Source organism: Ixodes scapularis, unplaced genomic scaffold (genome assembly GCF_016920785.2).
Source record: "Ixodes scapularis isolate PalLabHiFi unplaced genomic scaffold, ASM1692078v2 PGA_scaffold8__174_contigs__length_109621045, whole genome shotgun sequence".
Classification (NCBI taxonomy): Eukaryota; Metazoa; Arthropoda; class Arachnida; order Ixodida; family Ixodidae; genus Ixodes; species Ixodes scapularis.
This window is the reverse complement of record NW_024609883.1, coordinates 74,361,660-74,372,445: the sequence shown is the minus strand read 5'-3', so window position 1 is coordinate 74,372,445 and position 10,786 is coordinate 74,361,660. Positions and strand designations below refer to the sequence as shown.

At 41.3% G+C, this 10,786-nt stretch overlaps 1 protein-coding gene across 1 annotated transcript; it reads right to left on the bottom strand.

Annotated features, from left to right (window-relative positions):
* Positions 1–3,864: 3,864 nt before the first annotated feature.
* On the bottom strand, positions 3,865–8,728 carry LOC115311716. Its single transcript, XM_029970493.2, has 4 exons — positions 8,677–8,728; positions 7,259–7,365; positions 7,050–7,166; positions 3,865–3,903 (listed from the first exon to the last, which is right to left on the bottom strand). Exons 1-4 carry the CDS (start codon positions 8,726–8,728, stop codon positions 3,865–3,867), a joined length of 315 nt encoding a protein of 104 aa, XP_029826353.2.
* Positions 8,729–10,786: the final 2,058 nt, after the last annotated feature.

The window sequence follows — 10,786 nt, the reverse complement described above, 5'->3', positions numbered from 1 at the left end:
CCATTTAAGTTTTCCAACCTACAGTCAGAGGCGCCTTGAACAACGGCACTGTGTGTGTGTGTAAGGGTGAAAAGGGGGGGGGGGGGGCAGGCAAACACACCAGAATCTCGATATTGTTAATCTCTTCACTTCACTACTACCCCCCCCCCCCCCTTCCCTCATCGAAAGTTACCCAAATATCAACCAGGAATGCAATCTGGCACTTCACGTTGCACCATCTAGTGGCTGCAAATTAAAACACTGGGTGGGCCGGGACGGCCCGGGTCGCAGGGACTGCGTTTGGGCGCATTTGAGAAATTACGTGTGAATGTGGCATTTCGTATCGGCGTGGGCTTTTTTGGGAACAGTTTTTTCTTAAAAGTAAGTCCCGGGCTCACGTCTCTCTGACCTCACCGGGCTCCTGTGACATCTCGCCTGCTCCTAGAGTTGCCCCCAAAAATAAACGTCGGTCCTGGTGCGGGAAAGACTGCCACAGTCACGAAGGTGACTCAAGCGTCATACTTTACCGCTTCCCTTCGAGATCCTGGGAGCGACACGGCGAGAGAGAGTGAGGTGTTGAAGAGAAAGGAAGCCTGGATCTGGAACGACAGGGCGACAGAAGTGAATTACTGCAGTGCGACGCATCAAGTAAGTGAATTCTACAATAATTGTCTAAGTTAACGAAAATAGATGTACAGGCTTGGAAAGTGGTTTGACGAACTCGTTTCGCAGACTACTTGGCAAAATAACACATTTATACAAATTGTTTTACGAGTGAATTAGACAGCCACAAAAGGAAATACGATAGGAACAATCACGCCGATCGTTGCTTCGCTGTGCCGTTGAGAATCAGGCGATCGGGCCTTCAAGAAGCGAAAGGCCCGTTGACCCATTTCGGCACTAGTAGTTGTATGCGTGAATAGCCGTTCGGCACACCGCGGTCGCAATTAAACATATTTTTGGCAGCAGGCCTATGTCTACTGTGAACGTAACAGCCCGAAGCGACCCTAGGAGTCTCCTACACAAGGGCTTCTGCATCGGCTCCGGTCACGGGACTTTTTTTTTATTTTTCTGCAGGAGTGTGGCTGTCGCCGAGAACGAGACTTTTCAGTGGCGTAAAAAAGCAATGGGGAGAAGGGAAGAACGCCCCGCCGCTCCCGTTCCAACTTAATGAAACCTTTCGACGTAGTTGATACCAACCTACGCTATGGGCTTTACGACGAAGCTGGGAAAGTACTTTTAGCCAGAATATCTACACTGCACAGCGACCCTCAGTTCTTACCGGTCTTGGCCTACCCTGGTCCTTGTCACTCCGGACTATACTCCTCGCACATAATGTTGTATCAGAATGTAAGCACTCGTCTCACTTCACAAACTGTCATTTTATGTGAGTTTATTCTTTAAATGTTTTATTGATTAAAATAGTGAGCATCACATATTCAAAACAACTTACGGTTGTTTAACAAAAATATTTTCTGGAGGGGGAATAAGGGGGTCAAAAGATTTTTTGTGCAGCACGCTTGCACCTTTGCATTAATCGCTTTAATTGCATTACGGTTGTTTGGTGTTTTTGCTCCTCTATATGAAGGGCGCATTTCGGTTTGCTGGGCAAGCTGGTTACTTTCCCTCAATGAACTTGGCAGAGCATATCGCTGCAATCTGCAGAGGAACTTAGCAAATAACATGGTCGAAATATCTTTAGACAAAAAGAAGAACAGTTCGCTCTGTTACATGGAGCATGACGTATAACGATTGCTCAGTCTAACAGGGCATGTTGGTTCATTAGGCTTTAACATATTTGAGCTCCGTCATGCATCGAGTTCCGATCCCTGCTTTTCTGTAGATTGCGTGCTTTTCTGAAGATTGGAAAAGTCAGATATTTTAGTGTACAGCTGCTTTTCTAATTGGGAATTTTAGAATAGCGCACGTTAAAGCTTTGCGTACGCAAAGAATAGCGTCGTCGCCGCTGCGCAAGCTCCGAAGGCAAACCAGGTTTTGCGCTTTGCGTGCGCAATTTTGGGGCGCGCTATTTCTCGTACATAGCGTGCGTACGCAAAGAGCCTTTGCGCTCCTCCAAGGAGGATTCATGATGAAAAGTTGGCTAAAGCCAAGACGAGCGGAGTTAAGCAAAAATGGCGGCTTCCAGGATTATGTCGGCTGCTGCTTTGGCGGCGTCGTGAGTGCGACGTCGGTGGCATCCTCAGGACTGCGATTTTCAATACGAGACGAAATTGTACTCGGTTCGGCAACGATCACCGGCAACAGGATGCTTGCCACGCGCGAACACTTCTCGTCGAAGGTACGATGTGCGAAGGTCAGTACACGAGACCTCTCTTGCCGAGGCGATGCAAGCGGACACGACCGGTCAACCGCTCTCGTCACATTCCCGTGTTTAAACAAATCTAAACTGGTACTCTGGACCAAAAAACTTGTTTCTTTCTAAAGTTACAGCAATTCGTGTGTGAAATAAAAATTGTGACTGTGTCTTGGTGGCGTCGCAAGCGCGAGATACTTGGGCTTTTGCGTCGCGACGGAAAAACGCTATTCTAAAACTCTCTTGCGTCGCGGGCGCTAATACAAGCGCTAAGTTTAGCGCTGGCGTGCGCTAAAACTGCGTACGTTATTCTAAAACTCCTTAATGTCTTTCCCGTGTAATGGGTTGCACTACTCTGCTTTCATAAGTTATACAACTGGTTCGATTTTCTTCTCCATGCAAATGAAGCGATTGTGATATATTACATATCCTTGGACATCAAACAGTTTGGCTTGCTTTTATTTAATTCCACGACTCATGTATTGCTGGAAGAAATCCACAGATTCGAATTTGCATAGAGTGCAGACAAACGAATATTGATTTTGTAGCAGAGAACGTGGGTGTTCAGCACGTCGATTCTGGCTTTCTTCGTGCTATCCAGTCGTGTTCACGTTACTAAAAAAAAAAAATCGATTACAGTTACAATTAATTTTATTTAAAGAGCATTCAATTAGATTACTTGATTACCCGACAGGAAAAATAATTGGCAGTTACTTGAGAAAGTAACCGTTACTTCTTGGATCACTTCACTTCGCTTTTTTTAACGAAAGGTTTTTTTCGGGTCCTTCGTGCTGTTCAGTATTTGATTAAAGTTACCGTATTGTAAACTATTTATCTTCTTAATCCACCGAATTTGATAAACCATCATCGTGTGGAGATTTGGTTCGATAATCTCTTGGTAGGAAATTTGTACAACCAAAGGGAGCCATAAGCAACAATAGGTTGCTTATGGCTCCCTTATGGGGAGCCATAAAAGAGCCTTATGGGCTTATGGCTTATGGCTATTAGGATTAATACCTAATAAAAGTGTGGTGTAGACCGGCGAACGCGGCCGGAAGACCGCAGAACAATGACTGACACGAGACAGGGGCTGCACGCTGACTGATCTTTATGCCGATGGTGATGCTCTGATATATAATTGGTAATGCATGAATTCAGCGCCCTCTATACACAACAAAAAGTAATCAAACAAATAAAAAATTACTACGAAAAGTAACTCATTACAAGTAATTTGAATACTTGTAATGAGTACTGTACACGTCTGGTGTTATTGATGTGACCCCTTTATTCACGCAAGTGTCACGGAATGACCTTTAGGAACATCTCTATGTAGTATTTTTACGCCAAATTACAAGTTTATAAAGGTGAAGTTTTCATGATTGGGAAATTTTCTGTTAAAAGAATTGCATCGTGAGCTTATTCCGTAAAGTAAATAAGTAAAATAAGTTGATTGAACACACGACAACACTCTTTAATTATTACAAGTTTCTTTTTCTACTTTATTGTAATTGATAAGAGCTTGTTTTTCTGTCATCAACCTCGGCGCAGGTCTCAAGCGTTGACCTCACCCTTCATGCGATGTACACACATCCTTGCTGTCCTATGCATTGCTGAAAGCAAAAAAGAGTTACACGATACATATTACAATGTTAACTACCTAAATAAATTTGAAGCAGTGTGTCTTTTATTTGCTATACTTTGTTCAGCAAGGCCAAACGCAGCCGGCGCTGCGAGCTAATGAGTCCAATAAAACAGTGTCAAAAGTGCAAGCCCCTGGGCCTTTTCTGTTTTTGGTTGGTTCAGCGATGATAGAACACGTACAGAAATATGACGAACACCATAATGGTGTGCTTATGATGCTGTTCGATTGGTCCCATCGTCGTAGCGTCGGCTGCGCCTTGACTTTAGTTGAAACGGAGTGTAAACAGGCGATTAAAAATATTATTTTTGATTGGACTCTGAGATAAATTATTGTGAACGCATAGGCCGAGGGTGAGGCCTTGTCTTTATCGCTGCTTTGTCTTCGTCTTTTCGCCGCTATTTGTGGGTTCTGAAACTTTTTGTAGAACTTGATACTAATCAGCGAGTTATTCTTTTTGTTTTTATTGTCATTTGCTGTAGTAATAATTTGGACAAGATATTTCTTATTATTGGTATTACTATAAGTTTAGCATTATACTGGTAACTAACGTAGATATGTTTACTATATGCATAGATTTACGGGGCCATTGGAATATATTTTCAATAAAATGGGTGGTCTCTAGATGGTTGCAGATTTAGCTTAGTTTTTTGGAGCTGGGTGAACTTTAGACGAGAGGCTAATGGTTGAGACAAGTTCAGCAACTAACTCAAGTACCACTTAACTTTTAAATGCTGGTTAGATTGGTCATGTTTCGATTGCTGTTTTAAAATATCAAAGTTTAAGTAAATTTAAACAATGTTCAAAAGGCAACGAGCTTCGAGATATTAATCAATAGGCGATCGTGTTTTCGTGAACCGATTCCGAAGGATGACGCAGAAAGTGCGCTAGAGGTCCTGCTCACAGTGATGGTTTTAAGATTAATGTAGTGGTTTTAGTCACGTCACCACATTATCGGCAGGGCGTCCTTGCGGGATGCGCGGACGGCACACTGTAGAGATATTGACGAAGTGCTAGAAAAACGTACACCCTCTTCTGAGCATAATTGCGGGCAGAGCTCGTTGAGCTTTAAATGCATGAATCTTGAGAATCGGGCAGAACTGTAAAACTCGAAAATTGATCGATGAGGCCCGCTGGCTTTTTCTGAACGGTGATTCGCCCCGCCCTTGTTTTTTTTTTTAGGCTCTCGAAGAGTGTAATCTTGAAGATTTTGTCTTCCCTTATAACATTTTGTATTTTAATTGTGCCCATTTTTGTCTGAAGTATTAGGTTTCAATGTCTGTATGATCTAGTTTTTTATTTTTATTTTTTTTTTCTTGTGGTTGTGTTCCGGTGCATCAAAAAGACCTCGTGATTGTTTTCGGGCGCCATAAGATATCGAAGTGATATCCACAAATAATAATAAAGACTAGTTGTACTCTCTTTAAAGTTGATAAACAGGAAATACAAGCTGGGTAAAAAGTTTATCTCTTCCGGCAGACATCATCTAAGACATGAAGTAGACTGATGTACTCGAATTCACATTTTCGCCAACAACCCTCTGCAAACATTAAAAAAGAGGTGTACAGTTTCGTGACAGAAAACTTATGCAATAAACAACGGCCGGCGAAGAAATGTTTTATAAGGATAGAAATACTTTCTGCCAGTTAAATCGTAAACAATATTTCTTTTTCACAAATACATGCGAGAATATCACTTCGAGGAAGGGGACGGAAATATGACTTTTTCTTTTTGCAGTTTCTCAGCTTCAGTCTCCCGTTATTTCAATGCTTACCCGCAACAACAACAACAATACTACTACTACTGCTACTACTACTACTACTACTTCTACCACTACTACTACCACTACTACTACTTCTACTACTACTAGCAATAATATTAATGACAATTTTTTTATTTTGCTTGTGCCCATAACCAACCACATTGGTCTTCTGAGTGGTGCGCTGACATCAAACACAAAACAAGTATTAAAACTGAAAACAGAAACGCCGAAGAAACAAAACCAAAAAAGATGCGATACATGCATTGGCATACTCAGAGAGCAAATATCATATTACGCATATCCAGATTAAAGTCATGAAAACAGGTGAAAATATCACAGTTATCTTGATTTATATCGTTATAATCATTTTGAATTCTTGCTAGCGGGTACATATTGGAGATATATGACGGATAAAATGGTTAAAAAGCTTCGGCTGACCCGAGACAGGTCATGAGAATCTATCGACCGTTATATATCAACTGATTTCGCGTTGCCGTGAACAGCTTTGTGAGGGAAAGAAATGAACTGTCCTTACAACTAACTTGGATAACAAAAATCAGTGTAATAAAGTTTTATAATGGTAGAATTTCCTTCGCCTTCTACTGAATCTGCCAGGCACTGTTCTAATCATTCGTTTTTGTGCATGTTCTAGTGCAACGATTCCGGACACGGTCAATGAATTCCAAATGAAAGAGTCAAACTCTTGCCGAGATCGAACTAAAGATATATACAGGTGCAATAGGCAAAAAGCTGTTGAAAATTGGAGACACGGTTGTTAAATTACTCCCAATGTTCTGCTCCATTCACAGTGAAAGAGACGTTACTAAAAGAAAGCTATCAATACAGACACCAAGATCATTTATGAAATAACTATGATGATAAAAAATAGATTAATAATCTTGGTGTAATGGAACAACTGAATCATATCATATTCAGAGCTCGGCTCCCGTATTATTTAATATAGAATGTGTGATACGAAGACGCACAAAGTAATGAATTTAAAACGTCATTGTGTACTGTGTCCTGAATGGCCAGGTAATGAATAAACACATATATTTGAATGTGGATAATAATTGGGAAGTAACTAAATTACTTTCTGAAATGATTGCCTATTTTAAATTATTTACTGTTAAATACTAGTAATGATAAATGTAATTTAACTAATCTTGGGGCAAAGGCAGTGATTGTAATGCAATTAAAGTTTTAACATTATTCACCCAAGTATGATATTGTCCTGCTTCACCCTGATTCGCACTTGTCGTAATGCGGCGGAAAACTCGTTTAAATAGTAAATAACATTTCAAATTCATGCAGTATTTCCAAATACATATTAAATTTTGCTAAAGAAAGCTCACCGCGCTCCAGTCACATGGTTCGTTGTCTTTCAGTTCGATTGTGTCAGACGCTCCAAAAACACCATTGAATGCACCTCTAGCACATGTAATCTTGCACTTCCGTAAGTTTGCTTCAGCCTGAAAAGGAAGACGACTGCCGTGTAGCAAAGCCACCGGACACGAAAACATTCATGCACAGTTTAGGAATTGTGCTTGTCCAATTTACTTACAACAATCCTCGTTTTATAAGACTTATTACAAAGGTCTTTTAAGTGCCCAAGAAAACGACCTTTATTAGGCACGTAAGGTGGAAGATCCTTTTCATCTATAGCGTCCACTGAAAAGACAACAATGAGGTATAAAATTAAATAAAATGACTTTTGTTGCAGCTTGCAATTAGAGTTCAGGGAATGCAGCAGTGTCCAAACATCTACGGGAAAGCAGCTGATCAGAACGCTGAGGAAATGACCAGAATAACTGAGTGTCATGCCAAGCTTGTGTCTGAACCAAACATGTAGTCATCGAGAGCTTTAGGAACGCGGGGCGTGGCGGTTTCGGTGCATCTTCTTAACGCTCCTCAGCCTATGAGATTATGGCCTTAACCGATAAGAATGCCTAAGGACGGTCCACTAAGCAGGAAGCATTGCGTTTTTTAAACCGTCAGTGACTATAGATGTTTTTTTTTTTTTTTGCTACTTGGCAAATGAGTCGTGCTTGTTTTCTTCGGAATATTCAAACTCACTTTTTTAGAATGTGCCTATTTTACTCTCGATTTTTTTCATGTCTGGAGATTCAATATATTATTCGTACTGATTAAGGACCCTCTAAGGTATATAATATTTTCCCATACCCGACATCTACACCGGTCGACAGATTGTTCCGGAGAGGAGCCCTTTTCTCTCAACCACGTTATTCGTAGGGGTTATTCAGAGCCTTCGCTGAATTACTCGGTATTTAGCCATTTTGCTGTGGGAAGGTTTGCACCGCTGCAACAGACGCCTTAAAAATGGCCGTCAGTTGCCTCTACTCCCCGTCTCTTATTTATCCAGTGCAGTACGATTGCTCATAAATGTGAATACACACGAGTGCTAAGCGGTTGAAGGCCGACGTACAGAGGTGGTTTTGTGCAGGGAAGATAATCCTCTTAGCGTCCTCCTCCCCTAAGCTGCGAGGGGGGACGTATTGGGGCAGGGTGAAAAGTGGAGAGTATATAGAAAGGAAGGTGTGGGCGAAAGGGGAAAGCTCGAAGTGTACGTCGGCCTCTAAGTAATGGAATAATTCCCTCTTTTATGGGGCAGGGCAGATACAATGTAACACATTAGTTTACATTAAATATTGTGAACGTGAGGTCGCTCCTTAACTATTGATTGACTACAAGAAACTTTCTTAAAACTTCAAAACATTTTAGTTTCCAAGCGTTTTAGTGAGCAGCAGCAAAGTATCTACAATTCACATACAAATGAAAGCAAATTGAATGTATCGTATTGTAGTTTTAAAGCGTGTGTAATTTGAAACGTTTTATAAAATGTCTGTACTGACTCGCTAATGCAAACACATAGCTAATGCTAGAAGGAATAGAAGCAAGCAAGCCTTATTTCGGCACTACTAAACTGACAAAAATGTAATAAAATTTGCGTAAAATATTTACCACACTGATGTGCCAGCAGGATGACCAGAAAAATGAAAATGAGACGAGCCATTTCTTTAAACGGTAAGAATGATCTTCGTAGTCACAAAATATTTCCTATAATCAAAAAATAAAACAACATGCGTCAGTGTATTTACTATTTTTGTGTAATCAAACGCGTTTTGGACGTCAGTTTGAGAATCTACCAAAACCCGTAGTCCTTAAAAAAGACGAAGAGAACGAACGAGGTCAATCTTGGGGACAAAATCAGAGCATCGACTGGTCCAGAACAAATAAGATGTGACTATATTCTTTAAATAAGTGTTACAACAGGAACCTCTATTTCGTCACCTCCGTAATCCTTCTCTATTGCCCTATGAAAACCTCAGCCAAGGCAGGTGACTCTCAGAAAATAAAAATTTATATGCTCTCATATTGGTCTCCCTCACCCTGTTAGGGAAGTGGGAAATAAAACTTGAAGCGTTTTAGGAAAATAAAGACGGCTCCATCCCCAACGAATCGAAATTTAATAAAATTGTCACTGAAAAAATCAAGGCAAGTTCATACCCCATATCAAAGTGATAATTGGGGTTACATATATGTTATTTCTGATGAGAGTGGCTTTGTTTTGTACTTTTAGCCTCTTAAACAATTTTTATCACTTTCTGGGGAAAGACATCAGAATGGCAAAAACCTGATCTTAGATTGAGATGCCCTTTTAGGGGCGAAGCTCCTTAGGGTCTAGCCTTGTCCATCCGGCGTCCCTGCTCACATCGATTGCAATCCCATCTGTCTTCTTAAAAGAAAAGAATGTTTGCGCTGTCGACAGGATTTGAACCTGTGCGGGGAGACCCCAATGAATTTCTGGTCCATAGCCTTAACCACTCGGCCACGACTACGGGATGAGTAGGGGGCTCTGAGATGTGGAAGTAACTCAAGAGCTGGGGATGTCATGGATGAAACGTTGCATGTGGCCGCTCAACGCCTATACAGGAGAGGCGCTGCGGTTAAATGCGTATATAGTTGCGTTAAACTTTGCATGCATTGGCTCAACGTTTATATACGACAGGGCGCTGCGGTCAAATACTCAAATGCGTATATAACCACGTTCCATACCACACATTCTCTTTCTGACATCAGCACTACCTATTAACAAAAATCGTAATATCAGCACCACCAGCTTCGCCCCAATATACATCATTCGCCGCGTAGAGATACGGTCATTTCTTGTCCTTCAGTGTGCTTAGAGCTGAATTTTCTCACATTGTATTTTCAATTCAAATCACCGCAGTTACCGCAGTCATCTTTTTCAGTCTCATCCATACTCGTTGTCAGATGAAGAAAAAAAGACATTTGAGGCATTATACACGAGCTGCGCTACAAGATGTGGTTGAACGCACGTCATGGTAAAATAACAAAAAGCCAATTTAAGATGCACCTAATGCAATTGAATTCAACACGTGAAAAGGGAAAAATAGTAACGTTTTGTGAGGAGCAGTACTTTATTTACTGTGGTTCCTGAGGTGAATACGAGAATAGTGTGGCGGTACTTTCAGTATGTAATGAAAGCTGGGTATTTATTTATTAACTTTAAACGCGGTTTTGGCCAGGGTAACTTGGTGAAAACGCAAGACGCAAAATAGAGATGCAAAAGTGTTACGACTGAAAAAGGAATTTAGTTCAGTGTTCCCACCACAGCAGGGCCACCTCGGGTGGCATCGCACGCTCATTGGCTGACCTAGTCGAGGTACGAGTCTCGATGCATCAACAATGGCACCCTTATTTAGCTATTTTGCCATGTATGACGAAAGTATGAGAGCAAATATTTTAAAGCAGGACACGGTTTTAAACGGAACACCCTAATCCCAGAAATTTGTACCTCCATCCGTACGTATATCCGTCCCCGCATTTACCGTCGACATTTAACGGCAAATTTGACGTTACGTTTCCTGAGAATATCAGGTGACACCGCGACTTGAAACAGTGACGTCACGTCGCTGAACGTTAGGGCCCGTGACGTCGGGTGATATGACCTAAAGTTCCCCTCTAGATTAAGGGGAAATTGACATCACGTGCCCTGAATTCACGCGACGTGATCACGTGAAGTGATGTCATGATGTTAAGTACCAGT